Raw genomic sequence first — 26,616 nt, 5'->3', positions numbered from 1 at the left:
AATTTTAAAAATTGCACTTGGGAAGTTTTTCCCTTTTAATTTTTAACTTTTGTTGAGGTTATTTCAAAACTAAGTGGAAAAGAAACGAATGTGATTAATTGTGTACATTATTGCTTAAGCCTGGCATAGGTATACTTACTAAAAAAAACAGAATTGACAATATCAAGGAATACAACCCTGCTTTTCCCTCTTTTCTCCTGGGAGTTGTGCATTGCAGTTGTTTCTGTACTCTTTTGCTGGACATCACTTGGTGGCATCTTCCAAGGATGCAGACTGGCTGCTATAATGCTTGTGTGAACATGTGCCACTTAGGGCTCCTTGGTGGTAACAACAGAAACCATCTCTTACTAATTCAAGCAGAATGATTTCATGAGCTCTGAGATTCAATAGTGGAAATGGGCAAAACCCAAGATGCCTACAGGTACAGGAAGTTGGAAACACAGTAACTGTCCCATAGCAGGAGCAGTCTGATTTTGAAACAGCTGTTACCACTGTGATGAGTAAATGCCAAGTGTTCTTTCCATCCTTGCTTCACTTATCCAAAATTCTAAGTCTTAGGGGCAGAACATTTGACTCGCCATGCGTAGGCCACTTGCTTGCCTCCTGGCTCTATCACAGGGTAGGAGAAGTAGGTTCTGTCAAGCCCTCCTTGGCTTCTGTAGTTGGAGAGAGGAATCTGGAGTTACTAGGATACCGAGACTGTACACAATGAAACTAGAAAATTGTGATGCCATTAGGGAGGGGAAATGGATGCAAGACAACAATGACAAATAAGCCAAACAAAAATCTGATAAATGTTCCTATGGTTTATATGGCTTGGATTATTTACTGGCTGCCTCCTATTGCTAATAATGTCAGTACAACATCATTGAAAACAGAAGTGGTATATGCATGATGAGTGGGACATAATTTATTCAACGTTTTGATCAGAAGTTAGATATATGAAACATCAAAAATGCTTGATGTGTCTCTCCATTTCTTCCTCCTCATTCGTTGAAAAGCATGTTTACTGAACATTTCCTATTTTTCAGGCACTATGCCAGGTATGAGAAATATAAAAATAAACAGAAAAGACATAAAGGATTTCTATGTTTATGAAATATATTATGTAAGCAGAGTTACAATGAAGGTAACTGCAGGCATACTTTAGAGATATTGCAGAGCTAGTCTAGACCACCACCATAACACGAATATCACAAAACAGTGACACACGTAAATGTATTGGTTTCCCAGTGCGTATAAAACTTACGTTTACACTCCACTGTAGTCTATAAAGTGTGCAGTAGCATTATGTTCAAAAATATGTATGTGCCCTAATTTAAAAAATACTTTGCTGCTAAAAATTGCAACAATCCTCTGAGCCTTCAGTGAGTCATAATCTTTGCTAGTGGGGTGTGTTGTCTAGATGTTGATGGCTGCTGACTGGTCAGTGGTGGTTGCTGAAGTTGGGGTGGCTGTGGAAATTTCTTAAAATAATACAACAATGAAGTTTGCCACAGCAATTGACTCTTCCTTTCACAAAAGATTTCTCTGTAGCATGTGATGCTGTTGGATAGCCTTTCACTCACATTAGAACTTTCAAAATTGGAGTCAGTCCTCTCAAACTCTATAGCTGCTTTGTCAACTAAGTTTATGTAATATTCTAAATCCTTTGCCATCATTTCAAACAATGTTCACAGCATCTTCACTGGGAGAAGACTCCATCTTAAAAAACCACTTTCTTTGCTCATTCATAGAAAGCAACTTCTTATCCATTCAGGTTTTATCAAGAGATTGCAGCGTTTCTGTCTATTTCAGCCTCTACTTCTAACTCTAGTTCTCTTGATATTTCTACCACATCTGCGGTTAATTCTTCCACGGAAGTCTCGAACCCCTCAAAGTTACCCATGGGGGTCAGAATCAATTTCTTCCAAACTCCTGTTAATGTTGATATTTTGACCTCCTCCCATGAATCACAAATGTTCTTAATGACAACTATAATTGTGAATCCTTTCTAGAAGGTTTTTAATTTCCTTTGCCTAGATCCAACAGAGGAATTTCTACCTATGGGATCCGTACCTTTATGAAATGTATTTCTGAAATAATAAGATTTGAAAGTCAAAACTACTCCTTGATCCATAGACTGCAGAATGGATGTTGTGTTAGCAAGCATGAAAACAACATTCATCTCCTTGTGCTTCTCCATCAGGAGCTCTTGGGGACCAGGTGCACTGTCAATGAGAAGTAATATTTTGAAAAAAAATCTCTTTTTCTGAGCAGTGGTCTCAACGGTGTGCTTAATATATTCAGTAAAACAAGTTGTTAACAGATGTGCTGTCATCCAGGCTTTCTTGTTCCACTTGTGGAGCACAGGCAGATGTAGTATAATTCCTAAGGGCCCTAAGATTTTCAGAATGGTACGTAGTATTGGCTTCAGCTTAAAGTGATCAGCTGCATTAGCCCCTAAGAAGCGAGTCCAACTGTTCTTTGAAGCTTTGAAGACAGGCACTGACTTCTCTCTAGCTGTGAAAGTTCTCGATGGCATCTTCTTCCAACAGAAGGTGATTTCATCTGCATGGAAAATCTATTCTTTCACACAGCCACCTTCATCAATGATCTTAGCTAGATCTTCTGGATAACTTGCTGCAGCTTCTGCATCAGCACTTACTGCTTCACCTTGCCCTTTTCTGTTATGGAAATGGCTTCTTTCTTGAAACCTCACCAGGCAACCTCTGCTAGCTTCATTTTTTTTTCTTCTGCAGTTTTCTCACCTCTCCCAGCCTTCACAGAATTGAAGAAAGCTAGGGTCTTGCTCTGGGTTAGGCTTTGGTTTAAGGGAATATTGTGGCTGATTCCATCTTCTATCCACACCACTAGAACTTTCTGCATATTAGCAAGGCTCTTTTGCTTTCTTATAATTCATGTGCTCACTGGAGTAGCACTTTTAATTTCTGTAAAGAGCTTTTCCTTTGCATTTGCAATGAGGAGGTTAGGTGGGTACAAGACGTCTAGCTTTCCATCTGTCTCACCTTTCGACATGCCTTCCTCACTAAGTTTAATCATTTCTAGCTTTTGAATAAAGTGACGGATGTATGACTCTTTTTTTCACTTGAACACGTAGAGGCCACTGTAGGGTTATTCATTGGTTTAGTTTCTATATTGTGTTTCAGGGAATAGGGGGCCTGAGTAGAGGGAGAAAGATAGGGGATAAAGAGAATAGCTGGTCAGTGGAGCAGTCAGAACGCACACATTTATCTATTAAGCTTGCTGCCTTATATGGGCATGGTTTATGGTGCCACAAAACAGTTATAACAGTAATGTCAACTATCACTGATCACAGATCACTGTAACAGACAACGTAATGAAAAAGTTTGAAATATTGAGAGAATTACCAAAATGTGACACAGAGACATGAAGTGAGCATACTGTTGGAACAATGGCATTGATAGAGTTGCTTCATGCACGTTGCCAAAAGCCTTCAATTTGTGAAAAACACGTTATCTGCAAAGCACAATAAAGTGAAGAGCAATCAAACAAGATGTTCCTGTGTTTAGATTACAATTGATCAGGCTGAGCGCGGTGGCTCACGCCTGTAATCCCAACGCTTTGGGAGGCCAAGGTGGTTGGATCACCTGAGGTCAGGAGTTTGAGACCAGCCTGGCCAACATGACGAAACCCCATCTCTACTAAAAATACAAAAATTAGCGAGGCGTGGTGGTGCATGCCTGAAATCCCAGCTACTCGGTAGGCTGAGGCAGGACAATTGCTTGAACCCGGGAGGCAGACATTGCAATGAGCTGAGATTGCGCCACTCTACTCCAGCCTGGGCGACAGAGAGAGACTCCATCTCAACAACAACAACAAAAAAAATTACAGTTGATCAAGATTCATCTGGCACTCTCAAACACATAATATGTGCTCATATACAATTTTGACATCTATTTTATAAATACTTTTTCTTTCATTCAATGAATAAAAGAATGAATTTGTAGATATATGGCCAAAACAAAAGCGTGTGTGTGTGTGTGTGTGTGTGTGTGTGTGTGTGTAGACATACCATAATAGTATAATTGGGATTCCAGTTCAGTTAAGTTAAGCCATGTTCAGTTTAGGACTGAGCACATCTGAGGATTTGTGGATTAAAGGGGCCTAAAATGAACACAGGCTTGCAATGAAAAATCTGAGACAGAAATTTAGGTTTTCTGATACATCAATGATGTGGTCAATATCTTAGCACTTGGACCCCAAAAATGCTGTCTTTTTTAAACTTAGTTCCCTTTAAATATTGGGTGAAATTAAAAAGAAATACTTTTTGGCAATTAGAATAAGAAGCTGTACTATATTAATGAAATTTCATATTAAATTCAACTTCACTAAGCTGTCTTTTGCCACCATTCGACTAGTTCATTTGTTGCATTTTCATTTTAAGAAAGACTAAGATGCCTCCTGGGAAGAGACTAATTCTAAGGAAAAAGACAGTCAGGCACACAAGCTTGATCTCATGCCAATATCTCAGGGCCAGAGAGGAAAGGTAATTTTGATTACAGTACAATGTTTGCCAATTGCATTGTCCTGTGGTCTAATCCTCAGGCATTTATTCTGAGGAGTTAGTGGGAGGGGCTTGGAGTAAAAACTGAGATCTCCATCAGTTGTAGGGGGCCTCTGTGTAACATGGAGGAGCAGCATGTGGTGGGTAGGAGCTGGGAGATGACATATACTGGACCCCTTCACTTAGCATTGCTGATAGAACATCGGATGGACAGAGGTGTGAGTGCAAGGTTTGATCAGAACCAGGAAGATACTGGAGAGAATGTGGCATGGCCTGCAATGGGCACCAGCAAGAATCAGTGTTAGAGGCGACAGTAGTCAATGGAGGTGACCCCAGCAGCAGCTCTGGCACTGACAGGAAGTGTTATCCATGTGGCTTTGTGGACTGGAGGTGCCACCAGTTGTTTCATGATGGATGTGGAGACGCTGGTGGTTTGTAGAGCATGGTGGTCAGCATAGGATCCTTGACAGCAGGCAGCAATGCTGAAGGCTGAGAGTAGGGAAGGAAAATGGCAGACATTCCAGAAATGTGGAGAGGAATGAGTTCTGAGCATGTGTGATCTCAGGACTTAGATCCTTCTGGAAGAGATGAGAGGTAGTTAGAATAAAGGATAGGGATCCATAGTGGTTGTGCCTGAGGTGGAGAAATCCTGGGTTAGGGTAATAACTGTGACCCTAAATTTACCTTGAGACCACTATGGCCATTAGAAATACACATGTACAAAAATTTGTAATAGAAATAACATAAGCACTTGTGTTAAGTGCATAATTCAAATTGTCTGAGCAAATATGTGATGAGAATTGTTTTTCCCAGTAGTACACGTAGCCTAGATTATTTTAGAAGTGATATTGTATAAAACTGTTTACATTTTTTTCATTTATAGCTGTTTTTCCCTTAAGATGGAAAACAAGTGCTAAATAAAATTTATAGACCATTTACAAAATAGTTTTTTTTTTTTTTTTTTTTTTTTGCTTTGAGACATTTAAACAATTATTAAGGAAAATAAAATATATAGGAAAATCATTTTCTTTAGGTTTATTGAACTGACCTGGATTTGTGTCTTCAGAAACCATTAGGGTCCTAAGTGGTTTGAATCTCTTTCATTGATTTGGAAGGCTAAAAATAAATCCTCAGGAAAGCACCCTTTTTACTGAAATACAGAAATATTTTATATAGATATTAGATGTATAAAATATTTGGTCAGTTTATAAAAATAAATTTGTTTCCTTTTTTTGGTTTAAACAACAACAACAACAAAAACAAACGAACGAAAAAATGGAACAGCAGAGTTCCAGGACGGTGCTTGTCCAGCTGGAGAAGGAGCATTTTAATCAAACATTTGAGTTTTAGAAATGTCAGCAGAATAAGAAAAAACTTATTTATTTATTTATTTTTTCTCAGGGGAACTGCCTACCCCCAGGTAATCAGACAGATTTGCCCAGGAAATTAGCAGAATATCTGTTTGTGTTGTCCTTTTCTGTTTCTGTTAATGCTGAAATTGATGCCAGTGGTGACACTTAACTAACTCTTAAGCATAGTTAGTTTTACATTGTCGCTTCGAATCCATGTTAATGAAACCTCCAATGTATGATTTTGCAAACAATGTTTTATAAAATCTGCCATAGGTCATTGAAGAAACAATCTTTGTAAGAATTATTTTAACTTCCAAAGACATTACTATTCCAGTTCATTGATGACAGATGGATTCATACATTTAAACCAGTGGGTTTATATGTCATTCAAATTTATATACCTTTAAAATAAAAATGTGAGCACAAGAATCTATATGATAGTAAAAAGGATGCTTGAGAATCTTAGACTCATAGAAACAGTAAAACTAGAGATGATATGGGTGATTTTTTTAGAGGTCCAATGACTTTCTTAATATAAACATAGCTATGTAGGGAAAAAAAAAACCTGGGAAAGACTTCAGTTTTCCAATATATTAGTGATGCAGTCAGTGTCTAAGCAGTTGGTCAGATTACCAAATTGTACCTACTTCTGCTTAAATATTACATAAAAATTTCAAAAGGACTTTTTTTTTGCTACTAGAATATGAAGTTTCACTATATCAATTAATTTCCATATCAATTTCAAACTTCATTTGGTCACCATTTTAGCTGGAATTCAATAGTTCCATTTTTATTTTTATTTTTATTTTATGTTTTTGAGACAGAGTCTTCCTCTGTCGCCCAGGCTGGAGTACAGTGGCACTGTCTCGGCTCACTACAAGCTCCACTTCTCAGGTTCAAGTCATTCTCCTGTCTCAGCCTCCCGGGTAGCTGGGACTACAGGCATGCACCACGATGCCCAGCTAATTGTTGTATTTTTAGTAGAGATGGAGTTTTGCCATGTTGACCAGGCTGGTCTTGAACTCCTGACATCAGTTAATACACCCTCCTCGGCCTCCCAAAGTGAATAGTTGCAATTTTAGTATGACAAAAATTTTACTGGAAAAATTTCTCATGACTTTAGTATTTTATGCTTTCGGCATATGTTTTCTATGCTTAGTATTTTATGCTTTTAGCATAATTTAGATTAGTCTTTAATCTCCAAATAATTTCATTTAGAGTTTCTTTTGGACACTTTTTGTTTGCTGTCAAAAACAATTTAGTAGGAAATAAGCTTTCTTGGACCTTCAGCAAGTTGCTTTAAAAATTTAAATCAAGTTAAAAAAATTAACAAGAAAATAAGCTTTCCATAGCTTTTATCAGAATAATTGACCAAAAACCCAATATAAAAAGAAAAAAAGAAACACGGGAAGTCCTGAATCCTTTGCTTCATGAGATAGATTTTGTCTATAAATTACAAAGTTTTTAAGAAAAAAGATTATTTTGATTAAACTAAACCCAAAAGCCCATTATATTGATTGTTTCATATCGAAGTGTGTTTCAGTGTGCTGAAAGACACTATTACCGGAATGAGCCCTTAAATGCAATACATACATATAAGTAATCTTAGATCCACGAGGAGCATGAATTGTTAAATGAATGAAGGCAAAATTGAAAAGATTGGAAGGGTGATTGATGTCTAAGATCAGGTACTTCATAATCTGAAAGGCAACTTTCCAAACTCTACTCATTCACTTATTTACATGTAAGCTAATGTTGTCAAGCTTCAAACTCGCAGGAAAGAAACCCTACTTTGATATGACTTTTGAGGAACTTTTAAATATGAGAAAAAACAATATACTTATACTTAACCTTTGAATTACCACAATTACTTACGTACTGGTAGCATCTTCCTGTTTAGAAGTTAAGGACGTGCTTCAGCTCCTTGAGGATTCTAGGTCCAGTGAGTGCATGATGCATGAATGCCTTGGGGGTACCGTGGGATAAAGTCCAGCAGCAGTTAGCCACTCCACAGCACTCTGGTGGTTTGCAAGTTAAAGTGCCTCATAATTTACCATGAAGGAGGGCTTTGGGGAAGAAAGAATATGGATCAATTGATTAGAATTTGTTAGCAAACTTCAACTGTTATCCTATTCAGATTTTCAAATCACCGATATATCAAATACCCACAAGATTTGGGAAGGAAGTAAAAACAAAAAGTTTAGAAAGTTAATTTGTCCAACATGGTACCAGTTCTTGAATATTCTGTTAGCAACTGACCAATTTTCACATATTAGCCTTTCTATAAAGAAGAAGAAGATGACCAGATACAGTGGCGCATACCTGTAATCCCAGCACCTTGGGAGGCTGAGGTGAGAGGATCACTTGAGTCCAGGAGTTTGAGACGAGCCTGGGCAACATGGCAAGATTTCCCCCTCTACGAAGAATAAAAAAGTTAGGTGGGCATGTTGGTGCACGACTGTAGTCCCAGCTACTTAGGTGGCTGAGGTGAAGGGATCCCTTGAGCCCAGGAGTGTGAGGCTCAAGGATGTAGTGAGCTATGATGGTGGCACTGCATTCAAACCTGGGTGACAGAATGCGACTCTGTCTCAAAAATTAAAAAAAGGAAAGAAAAATGGTATAGATTTTTCTTCTATCTCTGACTCTGTTTTTAATTATGTTGTTACTCATGTGCCTTTCAGTTTGGGTTTCTGAATAAGATTAATAATCTTGATCATCACCTATATATTCCTATGAAAGTCTAGTATTAATTAATTAATTAATTATTGAGTGTTATCTGGAGCTTTGTAATAGGTTTTGATTTGTTACTTATCATTATATCTTCAAAGTGGCTATGGTTGGTATTTAGAAAAGTTAATGATTCTTTATGATTATATGGTTGTTTACCAAGATATTATTCAAATAACATCTTCTCTGTCCTGAAAGATTTTAAGTCAAATCTCTTGTTTTCATGGCATGAAATCACATTGTCATTCTATGTGTATGCAACATAGGATTTTTTCAATAACTTTGGCACATATTTTCCTTATTTTTCCCCAGTTATGCTTTGGCCAAGATTTCTAGGAGAATGTTATATAATCAGATTCATGATGGATATCCAAGTCACAGTTCATATTTTGGTCATTCGTTTTTTATTTGTTTGGTTGTTTTGTGTTGGTGTGTTTGATATTTAATACAGTGAAGACTTAGTTTAAGATAACTGTTTTTTTGGTTGTTTTTTGGTTGTTGTTTTGTTTTGATATTTAAGAGTTAGTTATCTTAAACGAAGTCTTCATTGTACTAATTTTTTTGAGACTGGATAAAGAAAATGTACATGTATACCATGGAATGCTGTGCAGCCACAAAAAGGAATGGGATCATGTCCTTTGCAGGGACAAGGATGAAACTGGAAGCCATGATTTTCAGCAAACTAACGCAGAAACAGATAACCAAACACTGCATGTTCTCACTCATAAGTGGGAGGTGAACAATGAGAATATATGGACACAGGGAGGGGAACATCACACACCAAGGCCTGTTGAGGGCGGGGTAAGGGAAGGGAGAGCATCAGGACAAACAGCTAATGCATGCGGGGCTTAAAACCTAGGTGATTGGTTGATAAGTGCAGCAAACCACTATGACACACACATATCTATGTGACAAACGTGCACATTCTGGACATGTATCCCGGAACTTAAAGTTTAAAAAAAAGAAAGAGAGCTTTTTTGTTGTTGTTGTCGTTGCTTTGTTTTGATATTTAGTACATGAAGTCTTAGTACTTAGTTGCTTTGTTTTGATATTTAGTACATGAAGTTTAGGATAACTATTTTTTATCATTCAGAAATATTCTTGTATTTTTAGTTGCCTTTTATTTACAAAATAGTTTTGTAAATCAACTTTATAAAAATAGTATTTGGATTTTAGTATGGTACAGTGTGTTTAGGTTTGACATTGTCCCTATTCCCCTATATTCTAGTGCAGTCCCCTGATTTCTAAACTTATGTTTTTGTATTTATGCAGACTTTCTGGCCCCATGGACATTTCAGCTGGAGATACTTGTATTGGATTTTCAAAGTGGGAAAAAATATGACGTTTTCCCAAATTTATTTATAAAGTTCATAGGAATCAAACTTAATTTTATTTTTCCCGGCTTTATGCCTTTAAAAAGAATGCTGTCAGGAGAATGTCCTCTGTGGTAAAATTTTGGTGCATGGTTGTAATCATAAAATACGAATTGTTTAGTTATTTAGTTTATAGTATATTACAGAAAACACAGTTATCGGCGAGGAAAAGCTGAGCTGAAGCAGGTGGATTTACAGGAAAAGAACAAGAATGGGGCGAAAACAAAACAAAAAAAACCTCCTGAGAAACACACAAATGCATTAGGGTTTTCTTCCTCTCTAGCTAATGTAGCTGATTTGAAAGGAAGTGATTGCTTCGTTGAGTCAAGACACTTCGATGATTGTTACTAACCTTCCTCTGGTGGGCAATTTCATTCTCACTCTTATAGCCCCCAAGGAACTGCATGGGTGCACACTAGAGGGTTTCCTGACCAAAGTTCATGTACAGTGTAATTTAAGTAAAAGCTCTGATTATGTTCTGTGCTGCTCTGAGTTAAATGATAGGAAAACCTGATATGTGTGGAAGGGCAGAAGGCAAGTGTGTGTGTTTTCCTCTCCTAGTTCAATAAAAGATAGCACGAGAAATGAATTAACTAATGCGATTCTAGACACTAAGCAGCTAATACTAGGAAGTTGGAAGCAAAAATAGAGTATCAAGAATATTGAGAAGACTAATTTACTGATTTATTCGTTTATATATCACATCTGTTTGCTTCAATGTAGAACCATACTTCAACATATATATGTGTATACACACACACATGGGATTGGCATATATTCATCTGAATATTACAAGGAGTTAAATATCAGCCATATTAAAATCTATCGTTTTGGTATTGCTAAATGCCCTACTTTGAATTTCTCAGTGGGTCTGTTAATTTTCCTGTGAGATGATTTTAGATATATCCAAAAGCATACTCTGAATGATTAGGACACTTTAGGAATTGATTCTATTAGCTATCTACCTTCTGGTAATATACACCATATCCTTAAAACCATCCTACTTCATTAAATCCTGACTCCACCCAATGAAAGGCGGCAAAAGGAGCTACTGTTATGATGGAGTCCATTGTTTCTAAATTTATAACAGGTTCCGTGGGTTTACTCTTCTAAATTCTACCTGCTGTGTTTAAATTATTGGTTTATTAAGACAAGGAATAGCAATAGAAAGAAACAATCATTTTAATATTTGAGAGTGTGTTTTTATTTGATTCATAGGCTGACTTATGTTATGCAAGCAATGAGAAGGATAGCTTATTAAAATAATAATAAATACATTATAGCTTTACTTTCTCAATTGTCTTGAAAGCATAGTGGCTTAATCCTAAGTGGCACCCTTTGTTTGACACAAAGGTGGAAGCAAGAGATGCAGCTCCCACCCCTTCCTGGGGGTCTGACCATCCTTACCTGGCACTTTTTTCTCATCACTTTTCACTATCTAATAAACTATAAAATATACATATTTATTGTGCTTATTCTTCCACTCACAGAATGTAAGGTCTGTGAGGAGAGAGATTTTTGGGTATTTCATTTTACTGCTATAGTCCCATAATAAGCACTCAGTGAGTATTGGTTGAATGAATGAATGAATATGAAACATTGGAAGGTGACACTGTACAACAGTGCACTAGGAATTTCAGCAAAATCATTAGTTAACGTTGATTCTGGGGCTAGTGAAGAAGTTTGGGTTCCATTATTCACTTTATTAAATTGTAGCTTTAGGAGGTCAAGAAAAATTGAGGAACATCTACCAACAAATTGTACTTTCCATGACTTTATGACCTGGAGTCTTTTCTCCTTTGCCCAGATGTCAAAAATTTCTTTCCCCTGTATTTCTGACTGGCTAATTCCTAATCACCTTTCCAAAGACTTATTTCCAGTAGCCATTTCTCCAAGAAGTCTTCTTTGACACCCCCAATATGGGGTAGATGCTTCTCTGATATTCTCGACCAGAATTCCATTCTTTAAATCATACCAGATTGTATATGTTTAGCTTCCTCCTTCTCCCCTGCTCTGAGGGCAGGGGTCATAGTTTTCCTGTTGTTGTTGTTGTTGTTGTTGTGTTTGTTTTTTAAATTCAGACAGTGCTCAGTTCCTAGAAGGCACTCAATTAAAAATAAAAGTGTAGGGGTAGGTGGTGATGATGGGGAGGAGAGATGGGATGGGGGAATAGAGAAAAAATATGAATAAAAGGTGATGAAAGGTTATTTAATCAAGAGAGAACATCTAGGCAATGAAAGGATTAGGGTATTACAATAGGTTTCCAAGAGAAGTTTATTTAACTAAGGAATTCAGGTCATATTATAAGACAGGTAATATTCTAGGCACTGAGGGTGCTGCAGTGAGCTAAGAGATAATGTCTTTGCATTCACAGAGATTATATTTTAGTGGGGAAGGCAGACAATAGTTGAGTATAAACTATATTTGTAAAACAATGCTTAACAGAATGTAAAATTAATATAAAATGCATTTAAATTATAAAAAGACATAAATTCTAGATATGTATTACAATATAGAACTTGGGGATGTTTAAAGGATTTCAGAACTAAGAGTGTCAAAGCTGTCTCTTTGCTCAAGTGACCTCAGAATTCTTTCCTTGTAAAATGCTGTACATGGGATCCCAGAATGGGAAACGCAAAATGAATCCCTCCAGTACTGGCACTTGTAACCTAACACATGTACGTCAACCCACCTGAAACACAGAAGGAACAATCTGTGTAGACCTTAAGGGGCCCTGTTTCCAGTTGTGTGTGGAGGCATCGAGCTCTGAAGGGAAATGGTGGTCTGAAGGCTCCCAGGGTGCAGGCCTCATTCGTGTGCAGCTGGACAAGACCCCAACATCTCCACTGACAACAGGGATGCAAATGGTTTGAGAACCTAAAAACTAAATACACTACTCCAGACTTTTGGTTAAACATGCCTTAACTTTTTTCACCCTCCAAGGTTTTGATTATCTTGGTAATATTTACTTGTCAGTTATAGAAGACAAATAAGTTGAGTTTTGTATTGGATTGGAGAACCTTCCAGACTATGGGTACCAGTAGTTGATTGACAATATAAGGACTATGCTACCATCCTTCTGCTAATATAGGTGAATTATTTTACCAGCATATGGAAGGGCATAGTTAGAGTATCACAGTGCTTTGCGGTAGAGAAAAACAAAACAAAACAAAACAATTACAGTGAATGAGGAAGAATGGTGTTATTGCAGTACATAAGACTTTGATGACATACCACCAAGATTCCTATCAGCCTAGTAGTTGTTGACAGATAAAGTAACAAAAATGAAACTCATTTATTCTTTCCTGATTGAGACCTCAAGGTAAAGCAGATTTTCAGTTTTTGTACTTAACTGCGTTGCTAGAACAGAGACTGACACAAAAATGTGTCAGTCCAGAAATAGAAATTAAACCTAGGTTCATATCAAAATTTCATTTAGCCTTGGAAAAGGAGCTGCCATTTGGATTACTTTTGATCCTAAAACAAATATACTAAAGAATATCACAGTATACCTGTTATGTATTAATCCTTCCCTGCGAACCATACTTTCAAAGTTGTCGTTTTCATTCTACAAGGCTTTATTTCTTTTGCAATGTTTGAGGCAACTTGAATTATCATCAGAGTAGCGTTCATTTTGCTAGCCACAGACATATACATTTCAGTCTGCAGGAAGTATGAAACTAGATTTGGAAAATTAATAGCAGACCCTTTCCTCTATTACAAAGTTATACCTCATGCTACGGTTTGATCATGAAGATAAGGACAGAGTAAGTGGGAGACGTGATGTGAGAAATTTTGGTTAGCGGTGTTGAGATTGTTGATGTGTGTGGGATAAATTTATGGCTAAATCATTTGTATCTTCCCTTCATGTTACTGAAGTTGACATAAGAAAGATCTATAAGCCAGCCTCTCCCTCCCTCCCTCCCTCCCTCCCTCCCTCCCTCCCTCCCTCCCTTCCTTCCTTCCTCCCTTCCTTGCTTCCTTCCTTCCTTCCTTCCTTCCTTCCTTCCTTCCTTCCTTCCTTCCTTCCTTCCTTCCTTCCTTCCTTCCTTCCTTTTCTCCCTCCCTCTCTCCCTTTCTTTCTCTCTCTCTTTCTTTTCACCTAACTAGCAACATGTACATTCTGCTGTAGTTTTTCATAATTAAGATAGTACTAAATGGCCTGTGGAATTCTGGACACAACATCATGATACACTTAGTGAAATATAAGTAAGTAAATATAATCATCAGTGAGTTCTACACATCATTATAATCCAACTACTTCCATTTCATGAGTATATCCCAAAATAGTTTGGCTTAAGATTTTTATTATTATTCTAAAGTCTACATTTGATAATTTTCTCATTAACTTTTTAGCAACAGAAAGATAGCATGAACTTGTTTCTTGAATTACCTTTCTGACCTTTTGCAAGATGATAATTACAAAAAAGGGAGGCCTGGAAGACTTGTAAAAAAATTAAGCTTATAAAAGAGCTAAAATGGTCCTTCTTTGCTGGTGTCGATTTCAAAATTAACATTTTGGTTCATGTGCTTCTAATAATCACTGACCCTTACCTCGTGTACTTTCCACAGGAAATGAATACGGCAGAAATTACTTTGACCCACTGATGGATGAGGAAATAAACCCAAGGCAGTGTGCGATGGAGGTCAGCAGAGAAGGTGAGCTAGAATTAAGTATGTAATTTTTGTGTCAGAATATTCTTTTCCATTCATGAAAATGAGGTGACAAAGATCACCCATGCAGTTCCATTTAGATTTTGCAGCTTACAATTTAAATGATAAGTTTTAACCACTAACAACATGATGGGCAGCGAAGGTAATTTTTCATCAAGGACAGTGGGCTGGTCAGATGGAAGAAACAGCGATGTGCTTTCATCTGATGCTACTGTGAACAGTTTGATGCCATCATAAGGCCCATGTATGTGTCTGAGGAGCATCATCACCTTCAAATGCATCTCTGCTTTTTGAGTTTAAAATGAGCATTCTTCAACAAACTGCATCTAGCATGTGAGATTTCCATATCCTGTGATGACTGAAGTTCTTTCCTTGAATTCATGGTACCACCACCTCCCTTTTGAGAATTATGAAGGGGAAGTGATATGATAGCAATTTCCTCTTCTATAACCTTGAATACTAGTTGTGGTTGTAAAATAATAATTCAAAATTGCTCCTTAAGTGCATAGTATTATACATATTTTATAGTTTACAAAATAGCGTTTTTATAAAGGTTATTGATGTGATATTGATAATGACAAATGTTACTTAGAATCAGCTGCAGTCTAGATCATATCCCACCAGTGGGTGCCAGTCATTGAGTCTGCACTTTTTCATAAAACACTAGGGTAAATTCTCACAAAAAGGACTCAAGTATAGTGCAAAGATTATTTTACAAAGTAGCTCTCGATAACCTATTTTTAAATGATGCAGAATCCACAGATATTATCAAAAGACCTATGTGCAAGATAAGACAAGGACTTAGTCTCAGAGTCAGTTTTCACTGGTAGCTCAAAAGCCAGGGTGGATGTGAGGCTGGAAAAGTTCGACCTTCTATATACCCAAACACACTTGGGGAGAAAGAGACAATTTTAGTGATTTCTAGGGAGGGGTGTTGATTGAATTACCATTGAAGTCTGTTTAAATTTCTTAGGAATCACAATATATAGTTATATTTGGTGGAATGTTTGTAATGCGAGGACTCCCTAATTTGGGAAAGGTAACTTAATAAGTTGTGTTCAATGAATAAGGAATGGTTCTAACTACAGACAGGTAAGTTTTATAAAACATTGCTGGTCACCTTTTCCCTTCCCTAGTCAGTTACTATTGTCTGACTCCCGCAGCTAACATGGGGTCCCCCGTTTCAGAGCAGGAAGCTCTTTCTGTGTATTTACCTGTAGCCAGATCCGTGCTGGTGTGTGCTGCGGGAGGTGGGGGCTGGCCCTCTTACCAGCTGCGGGTTCCACCTTTCTAATGAGCCTCCTTTCTAATGAACTCCTTCGCAATTGTTTTTTATTTCCTCCACTTCCTTCTAATTGCCTTCCCACTTTTTCTTCTCTTCTGCTTTCATTTTTCCCTTCATTTCTTCCTCAGCACTTTTTTCCTCTTCTTTCTGAAGTTCCTTCTTCACTACAAGATACATTTTATATATATTGGAAAGAGATTTTAGATTTTTTTTGAGACAGCGTCTCACTCCCTTTACCCAGGATGGAGTGCAGTGGCATGATCACGGCTTCCTGCTGCCTCAACTTCCTGGGCTCGGGTGATTGTCCCACTTCAGCCTCCTGAGTAGCTGGGGCTACAGATGTGCACCACTACGCCCAGCTAATTTTGTCTTTTTTTAAATTGAGATGGAGTTTCACCATGTTGCCCAGGCTGATCTCAAACTCCTGGGCTCAAGCAATCCACCTATCTCGGCCTCTTGAAGTGCAGGGATTACAGGGGGTAGGCCACCATACCTGGCCTTTAGATTTCTTTTTCTCTCAAAATAGGTAAGGATTTATGTATCTTCATTTCATCTATCTAGGCTCTTCGTTACACATGCTATGGCTTAGGAACTCATGGTTGAAAAATAGGTTTTCTCCATTCTCCTAGATCTTCTGTAAGTTATGTTTTGTTACCCTGGAACCCTGTGTATTCATATGATATAAATGAGATGCACTGGGCCAAATGTGACTGGTAAAAGATCAGTCTGCTATATATTTCTACCACCTTCTAGGGTGTTTCCACGAACCAAAGGATCACTCCTAATAGCTAAGCTCTACTCTGTTTATGGTATCAAGAAAAGAAAATATAATGAAAACTCCATGAGGAAGGAGTTCTATGCATCTTAATCATTGGATGCTGTATATCCAGCACTTAGTGTCTTACACATAATATGTATGTGATACATATTTGTCCAAAACCCAGTGAATAATGTAGAGTCCTGCACTTTCATATTAACCCATAAAGTTCGTGTGACCAGATACTAGATCTGTCAAGATTAGTCTGATATGCATCATACAGTAAGCTCCATTTTCTAACATTCCATTATCAAAGATAACAAGTTCACATCGGATATTTGAAAACACAGGCTGGGTGCGGTGGCTTACATCTGTAATCCCAGCACTTTGGGAGGCCGAGGTGGGCGGATCACGCGAGGTCAGGAGATCGAGACCATGCTGGCCAACATTGTGAAACTTCTTCTCTACTAAAATACACAAAATTAGCCAGGCGTGGTGGCGCGTGTCTGTAATCTCAGCTACATGGGAGGCTGAGGCAGGAGAATCGCTTGAACCCGGGCGGCAGATGTTGCAGTGAGCCGAGATCATGCCACTGCACTCTAGCCTGGTGACAAAGCCAGACTCCATCTCAAAAAAAAAAAAAAAAAAAAAAAAAAAGAAAGAAAAAAGAAAATATTTTGTGGGAAAATAAGTAATTGCTCTCTGAGAAGGGTGTTTTGTGATGTGCTAACTTTCCCTGGATCATATCTGACTTTCTATAAGCTACTGTCTTGATAAATTGGCTTTAAATTGTACACTGACCTGTTTCACTAGTGGAAATTAGTTTTCATAAATCCACTTAAAGGGTCTTATTTCCAGAACTATTGTAATATACATATATTAATATATATAATATAATATATATAATATAATATATAAATATATAATCTACTTATATATCATATATTGTCACTTGCAATAGATAAGTAATATATAACATAGTAATATAGTAATATTATAATACTTGTTAAAAAGAGGACATATTTGGCTGGATATGGTGGCTTACACCTGTAATCCCGGCACTTTGGGAGGCTGAGGCGGGTGGATCACCTGAGGTCAGGAATTCGAGACCAGCCTGGCCGACATGGTGGAACCCATCTCTACTAAAAATACAAAATGAGCTGGGCGTGGTGGCAGGCATCTGTAATCCCAGCTATTCAGGAAGCTGAGACAGAAGAATCACTTGAACCCGGGAGACAGAGGTTGTGGTGAGCTGAGATCGCACCATTGCACTCCAGCCTGGAAAACACGGTGAAATTCTGTCAAAAAAATAAAAATAAAAAAGGGACATATTTGAGGTGGGATCAAGTATTTGTGGTCACTTGGGATTTCTTCTGATAATGGCTCCCACTGGTGAATTCCTTCAGTGTAATAACACAGCTATTGACCAAAAGCCTTTTATTGGCCAGTCTTGAGATTCAGTCCCGTTGTCCAAGTGGTGGCAAAATATGAAACGTCTCAATCATATGACAGTAGCTTTTGGAGTTGTAATAGGAGAACAGAAGAAACAAGAAGATGCGGGTATGCAGAAAGAGAGCTCAGCTCAGCACCGCCTGATAAGATGAGTCCTCAGCCTTCAGTCTGCAATTCATAATGTCCTCTTTTTCTTTTTGCTTGATACTCACACCTTCACAGTTATTCCATTTAGGGGTCAACCAGTGCTAATTAGCAATCTTTCCACTTTCTCTGTCACATGGGGCTAAAGGTTACGCAGACACAACACCAGAGCTGCTGGGATGGTTCCAGAGAGGGGCAGTCTGAAGCAAGCTAAAGTTCACAGCATTTCGTGTGGCAGAATTTTGGGAACACCCCAGAAGTCTTGCTTGCACCCATCTGTCTTCACTTTAGTTGAGTAGTTGAGCAGTTGAGGTGCTTTTTTTTTCTTTTTTTTTTAAAACAGCCTGGAGTTGCAGTGCCATGATCTCAGCTCACTGCAACCTCCATCTCCTAAGTTCAAGTGATCCTCCCACCTCAGTCTCTTGAGTAGCAGGGACTACAGGCACATGCCACCATGCCTGGCTAAATTTTGTATTTTTTGTAGAGATGGGGTCTTGCTGTGTTATTCAGGCTGGTCTCAGACTCCTGGGCTCAAGCAATCTGCCTGCCTCAGCCTCCCAAAGTGCTGGTATTATGAGCCACTGCAGCTGTTCTAATATTTATTTGTTTGTAATCTATACTTTACTTCCAAAACAATTTGAGGTAGCCTACAATAGAAACATAAATGCACATAATTATAGGAAAGTTTGAGTAAAGATGGAAGGGGAATTTGAGAACACCTGCAAAAAGGGACAAGTTAATGTGCAAAAAACACAGGACAATATTATTACCTAATTAAGCACTCATTTTTACACTGAGCTTCCTGGAAGTAATGGTATAAAGAGGAAGGCCCTAAGTAGGTTACTTTCTATGTTTAATATAAATTATATTCTGTTTTTCAGTGTAAATAACCCACCACCACCACGATTTTATTTTTTACACTAAATTTTGGAAGGGTAATATGATGTTCATTTTTGTATGGTAGAGAGTAGAAATCGTAAAATACTTTATTATTAAGTGCCTTTTAGTTAATATAGAATACAGATTTCAGTGCTACTATGTAGTAAGTGCGTAACATTTTATTATTTTCCAATTTTGCATATAGGTTATATATGTAGGTTACAATAGCTTGTGGATTAGTCAGAATTCTCCAAAGAGGGATAACCAGGTGGATGACCTTTTGGCCCTCTTCCAGAATAATGTTTTTATAATGTGTGTGTGTGTGTGTGTGTGTGTGTGTGTTTTGCAGGGGGTAATGACATACCTTAATGCTTTAAATTCACAAAAGAACTTAGAATCCCTGTATTTCCTACTATATTGCAATAGCACATACAAAATAATCCAGAACCATCTAAATTTGTTGTTCCTTATACATGAATATTTAAAAAATGATATATAGAGAGTAGCTAATGGAAAACACTCATTCATTTTGATCACTTGTATATTCTATTGTATGTTGTAACAAACCAAAATGGCTTATTCTGAAATGATTCTTGAGTAATAGATGGCATAATTCATTCAACATGAGATCAGTTTTAATGGAGAAGTATCCTATTATGCATGTCTTGCAATATACATTTAAAAATCATTGTTCTAATTATCATTTATTTACAAAAGGTTTTTCTTTTTCAGAACAAGGCAGCAAATTGAGTAGAAATTGTGTGTTTGACCCAGAATATAATTAAATAGCCATAGTGATTAATAATTTCTTTTTGTAATTATGTTTGCATATCTGTAAATTAATTGATGAGAAAGTTATCATGCACATGTTCTTTTAACACTCCTACAAGATGACGAGAGAATTTTCTATAATCGATTAATGAAGCTTTTTGATGAGAGCCGACAAGGAGAACCCCAAGGTAAGAGACCAAATATCTTCACTCTTTTATTTTAACATTAGTTGTAAATTGATTGAAATGGTTTCTTGCAAATGCTCACCTATCTTTTCTAAATATAACCATTCACTGATTACCTATGTGAGCTTTCCATGGTTGTACATATTTAAATGTAGCTGAAGTTTAGGGGAAAAGTAATTATGACCCAATTTCCTATAATTGCATATAATTTATAACCCTGAATGGTGAAAATGATTTAAGATGTAGTTGAAGGATCTTAAAATGGCATATGGCATACTTGGATTCACTAAGTTATGAGACTATGTTCTACTCTTTTTAAAGACTGTGTCTTAGCTTTTGAACAAATGCTTTGGGGTGGTAGAAGACAAGTAGTACACTGTTCTCAACCTTAGCATGGAAATTCATACTTGTAAGTTATGGTTTTTAAGTAAAAACTTATTTTATGTATTAAACTAATAATTTAAAGGTAACCTTTAAAAAACTCAATTCTAAATTCTTCGCTGAACATATATATAAATTCATGCCAGAACCATATTGTAGTTTTTGCCAAAAAATTAAATACAAGTTGCTGTATATTTCATGGAGAATAATTCTATTATTATTATTATTTTACCATGTGTGCCTAGTGCTTCTCAATAATTTTGTCTTCCTTATTATAATAACTCCTCAAAGTATATAAGAGGAGAGGGCTGATCATGATAATGTCTTCCAATAGTTATTATTTCTATTAAATTTATGCTTAGACTTCATCATTTACTAGCTGTGTGACCCTGGACCAATTAATTAACCTTTCTTTGTCATTTTTGCCAAATGAGCATATAACACCTGTTACATGCAGTAGTTATGATGACTAAATTATTATTACATGAGCAGATGTGACAAGCGCATACCTAGAATAATAAAAATAATAACAATAATCCTGCTGGTGAAAATATTAATGCCAGTTAAACATTCGAGTGCTTCCTAGGTGCCTGGAACTGTCCTAAACACTGTTCTAAATAATTCACTTGTTTAAACTTCATAACAACCTTTAAAGGTTAGTCCTCATTTTTATCCCCATTTACAGTATAATACTCTTAAAATTTTATTCCTGCTTCGGTACACTTTCCCTTTGCTTTTTTGCTATCAGTTTGTGTGGTCAACCATTTATTACTCTTTGCCTTTATAAACAAAGCAAACTCATTTTTCAAGCCAGCTCATTCTGAGGGATCCCAAGTTCAAATGGTGTATCAGAATTATCCAGAGAAGCAGAATCCAGTTGGTTTGACAATATATAGAGAGGCATTTATTTTAAGAAATTGCTTCACTCTGTAGCTGGGATAGCAAGTCTGAAATCCTTCGGACAGGCTGGCAACCTGGAGAATCAGGTGAGAGTTGATGTGAAATTCAGGCAGGAGTTGAAATTGCAGTCTTGCATCTGAATTCCACAGGGCAGCAGTCTGGAAACTCAGGTAAGAGTTGATGTCGCCGTCTTGAGACTGAAATGTGTGGGGCAGGCCAGCGGGCTGGAAACGCAACCAGAGTGTCTATGCTGTGGCCTTGAGACTGAATTCCCTCTTCTTTGGAAAGCCCCAATCTATATGTTTAAGAACTTCGACTGATTGGATGAGGCCCACACACATTGTGAAGAGTAATCCGCTTTACTCAAACTCAACTGATTTAAATATTAGTCACATCTAAATACACCTTCCCAACAACATCGAGACTGGTGGTTAGGCAAACAGGTGGGCACCATACCCTGTTCAAGCTGATGCTTAAAATGAAGCATCATAAATGGTTATGCATAAGTCAGGCCTCTCTGTGTTTAGTCTAACTTCTGACTCAGCAAACCTATTGAATACCTTTTAGTGCTAGACACTGAATAGTGCACTTTTATGCCTGCTGTTTCTTTTCCATTCTGATGGCTTTTTCAGCTTGGATCCTTTGAAACCACCCAAGTCACACATTTACAGATAGCATCTAATAGATCTTCGGAAATCATTTATGGACTTAAGTCTCATAGAATTTATAGAATAGGCATTTTGTGAACTATTTTATAGAAAAGGATATAGCTGAGACTTAGAAAGTGTACTTATGCAGAGTAATATAGTGCATCAGGGCGCAAAGAACAAGGCGAGTGGGCCTCCGGACACTGTAACTCAGTGCTTTCTCCAGCATGCCATCTCATTTCCTCCTGTAGAAGAAGCTCTCTTCTGATGATTCTCGTTAAAATTCTAGAATAGGAGATGTGGAAAATTTTGTATTATACATTCCAGCATTTTTTACAGACTGGAAGAGGGAAGATCATTTTATATTTACAGCATGCATCTGGCTAGATGAATAGATATCTTTTGTAGATGACACTGTGTTCAGGTGATAGAGAAGTAAAGTACACATACCATTTATATAAATGCTGCCATTTCTATGCAAATAAACAAGGTAGCCCAAATAAAGTGCCTCGTGTGCAGAGCTCAGGAAATGTTCTGAGAGATCCTAAGGTGGGAAAATGAACCAAAGAGCTCTGGCTTCTTCTAAGCCTCTTCATCTCCTAAACAGGTTACAGCAACACAGCGAGTAAGTCGTAAGATATTGAAGTAAACAACATGTAATATTAACACACAGAAAAGCACAGTATCCACATTTCAAGGTATATTTGGTAACTGGGAAAAGGGCTTAAATGTACAGCTGTACTTTGTTGAGTCTGTAAACATTATGGGATAAACAAAGGTGGTGGTGGTTGTTTTTTAATCTTCAAACTTCTGTGCTTTAGTTGTTTTCCAGTACATGAAATAGAAAATAATTTGTTAGTTGGTCGATTATGAAAAACCGAACTTTATTGCATATAAGAAAATCAGTGATTAGTCTACTGTGTGCTTAGTCAACATTAAATTGGCAAAAACAAGTGGAATTCCATGTGATTCTCTTGGGGTAAACAGATGAGAGCAGCCGGGAGGAGAATCTGAATTCTGAAGCACCTGGGAGTTCCAATAAGAGTCACGAAATCCACCAAGAAGCCAGCGAAGCCACCCCTGCTTACCTTGAGGAGTTCCAAAGCTATGCTCAAAAAAACGTAATTCTGCTTGGGAGTTCTCCACTAGAACAGGTCAGCATTAAGAGTATATTGAGAAATGTAAGATAATTTCTCTTTTTCAAATGACAAGTTGAAGTTTCAGGCCTACACATGGTCTACTGATTTTGCTTACCAGCACACTCTTCCTAGAACACACGATTTAGGACTTCATTGAGTCCTTTCCTTATTTTTTATACACATTGTAAAATCCAGGATGGGTAAGGATATTGATAAGGAGCATAACTTCTGCCTACGCATTTTACATTTTACATGACATTTAGTTTGTACAATTTAGTTTCATTATCTGGTTTATTTTGTGTTACAGTGCTCATTTCTAGCATATTGTGAATTACTGATAATAAAACCCGAAACCAGCATACACTTACTTGGAAAAATTAAGAACCTGCTTGGACTTGTTTGCACAAGCACTGTATTACTACGCGAATATTCTAGCATTTCTAAAGTCACTATTTAAGGAACTTGGGCATTCTAACTGTTGGACTTGTGCCGCATAACAGTCTTTAGCCGTTAGACTATCTTGACTTCAGAGACAATCTGATTTATCTTCTGATTTCTGTATCTTTGGTTCTATTTATGTGTAATGTGGCATTATGTGCTCTGACCCACCAGAGAGAGAAGTGATAAAAATACGAGAATCTTATATGTCTAGCTCCAGGCATGTGTGTGTGTGTGTGTGTGTGTGTGTGTGTGTGTGTGTGTGTGTGTGTTGTTGTTGTTGTTGTTTTGTGAAAGGTAAGTAGATTCAGGCTAAAGAGGAAAAAATTCATCAGGTGAAAAAGACTATTATCAATGAGATCTTTTATAACAACAGGTCACAAGTGGAGATATCATTTGCAACTTCAGAAGAGACAGGTATCAGCCTACATGGGATAGGCTGGTTCTGTAAATATCTTGAAAAGGTGCTGTGGCCGATGCTTCCTGTCTAAGGCCATCAAAGCAGCAGGGTATCACCTGATACGGTTTGGGCCTGTATCCCCACCCAAATCTTATCCATAATTGGAATCCCCACATGTCAAGGGAGGGAGCTGGTGGGAGGTGATTGGATCACGGGGACGATTTCCCCCATGCTGTTCTTGTGATAGTGAGTGAGTTCTCATGAGATCTTATGCTTTAAAGGTGTTTGGCAGTTCTCCCCAGCTCTGTCTCTCTCATGCTTTGACATGATAAAACGTGCCTTGTTCTCCTTCACCTTCCAACAAGATTGTAAGTTTCCTGAGGCCTCCCCAGCCATGTGGAACTGTAAATCTATTAAACCTTTTTTTTCTTTGTAAATGACCCAGTCTCAAGTATGTCTTTATAGCAGTGTGAAAATGGACTCATACAGTATCCCAGAGCATGATGAGAGTAGAAGGAACAAAACCAAGAGTGGGGAGGATGAGAGGAGAAGTGGGGAGGTAACACTCTCAGAGTCAACTGAGAACATCCCACTTCAAGGGCCATGCAAATGATGAAATACCATTTTTATTCTTATCATAGGGCAATTGAGTTGCCTAAATATAGAAAGCTACTTTAGAAATATTTGTGCTGACTTTTTATATCCCACTGACATTGGAAAGCTTGTAGGAAGGGTTTTACGAAATGACTTAGGTCTGAAAATTATCTAGTAAAGAATAAAATTCACTGATTAAGTGCATAGCTTTAATAAATGTAGTCACAGAGGAAATTCAGGAAAACAATAATACATTGTTTTTGAAATATGTATTGAATTAGATATAAAATAATTTTATTTTGCATGTTAGCTACCAGGAGGAAATGTTTTCCTGGACATTCCCTAGTATCTACTGTATGCTATGTACCTGTTCCTAATCAGTTGCAGATAACTAGGTTTTCCTCTGAATTTTAATTGTAAACAATCCATACATTTAGTTTATTCAATTAGGACACCATGATTTAAGGAGGTTTTTTTGCGATTAATGAGTAATGTTTTTTAAGGTTTTGTCTTGATTTAATAAATAAAATATAGCATTTAGGCTAATGGTGGAATAAATATGCTAGCCCAGACTAAGCAGATGCCAGAGAAACATTCTGAAAAACAAACTAGCATATACTGGCAATTAACCCTACTTTTCCAAATTCTTCATAACTTCCTGGCATTTGACAGTAGGCGTGATTCAAATCTAAGATTGTGAAGTGAGTGAATGTCAAGTTTGAGATCAGATACTTGGATATGAGAGACATTTAAAAATGTAAAATCCGTACTAAAATCTATGTAAATTCAAAATGAATTTCATAAGGTACTTTAACAGATTAATCATTATATTTTCTGTAAGCCAGAAACATATATTCTACTCTGTGGTTAGTATAGAAAACATTTTGGAGGGAAAATTGATTTTCGGAAATCACTTGAGACATTTACATGATTTCCTTAACTAATACAGTAGCTCTTATACCATCCCTTAAACATTATATTAAGTATAAATGCCGATATAATTTAAAAATTTAGTTAATAAAACTATAAAACGCAAAAAAGCAGGAGCACAAATATTTTATGGAAAAAAAAAAAACAGTGGTGATTGTCCATATTTTACTTTAAGGGAAATGATAATGACACTGCCGTTCTTTACAGTTTGCAAGTTTCTGTCATATTCTTTGCTTTTGTGAGATGAACAAGAAAAGTGCCCTGTTATTATAAATATGAAAAAAACTCTAGAGGACAGAAATATCATTTTATGCTTAAAAGACTCACAGAATTTGAACTGAAAGATTTTAACACTTGGCTTTCTTTTCATTTATTATTTTATTTATATTTTTAAATTCCTTGTTAGCTACTTAACATACCTTTTATCCTTTTTTTTTTTCCCCCAGAGTCTTGCTCTGTTGCCCAGGCTGGAGTGCAGTGACATAATCTCAGCTCACTGCAACCTCCGCCTCCCGGGTTCAAGTGATTCTCCTGCCTCAGCCTCCCAAGTAGCTGGGATTACAGGCGCCCACCACCATGTCCGGCTAATTTTGGCTTTTTTTTTTTTTTAAGTAAAGATGGGGTTTCACCATGTTGGCCAGGATGGTCTTGAAATCCTGATTTCAAGTAATCTGCCTGTCTTGGCCTTCCAAAGTGCTGGGATTACAGGTGTAAGCCACCATGCCTGGCCTATTTGGCATACTTTTTGAGCTGCCCAGAATATTCTGGAGACACCTGGATAGAGACTTTCTTGCCAAAGTTGACTGGAATTCCAAGAGAAGCAGGCCACTGTTGAGAATGAATAAACATATTTTAGTGACATTATCTTTGCTTGGAAAATTATTTAGCAGTGACAATTTTGTATTTACTTAGTATCAGGTCACATTCTATAAGCACCTCTAGGTGAAAAGTTTTTGTTTCATTTGGAAAACAAAAATGATGCTATTTTGTTACTTTTTTCATTATGATTTATTTTATATACCATCTTTTTTTTTCTTCTGCCATTGGTAGTATTTTTAGT

At 37.2% G+C, this 26,616-nt stretch overlaps 1 protein-coding gene across 1 annotated transcript in view; it reads left to right on the top strand.

Moving 5' to 3' along the window:
- The window catches only part of OFCC1 (orofacial cleft 1 candidate 1), a 76,202-nt gene extending 50,999 nt beyond the window's left edge, over positions 1 to 25,203 (top strand). Inside the window, exons 5-6 of the mRNA XM_021936983.2 lie at positions 14,553 to 14,639; positions 23,043 to 25,203. Of these exons, the coding sequence (XP_021792675.2) occupies positions 14,553 to 14,639; positions 23,043 to 23,245 (290 nt within the window). The 3' untranslated portion in view covers positions 23,246 to 25,203. The remainder of the gene's footprint in view (positions 1 to 14,552; positions 14,640 to 23,042) is intronic.
- Positions 25,204 to 26,616: the final 1,413 nt, after the last annotated feature.

This window comes from Papio anubis, chromosome 6 (genome assembly GCF_008728515.1).
Source record: "Papio anubis isolate 15944 chromosome 6, Panubis1.0, whole genome shotgun sequence".
Taxonomy (NCBI): domain Eukaryota; kingdom Metazoa; phylum Chordata; class Mammalia; order Primates; family Cercopithecidae; genus Papio; species Papio anubis.
The sequence above is the reverse complement of the archived record's forward strand: the minus strand, read 5'-3'. Positions and strand labels throughout refer to the sequence as shown.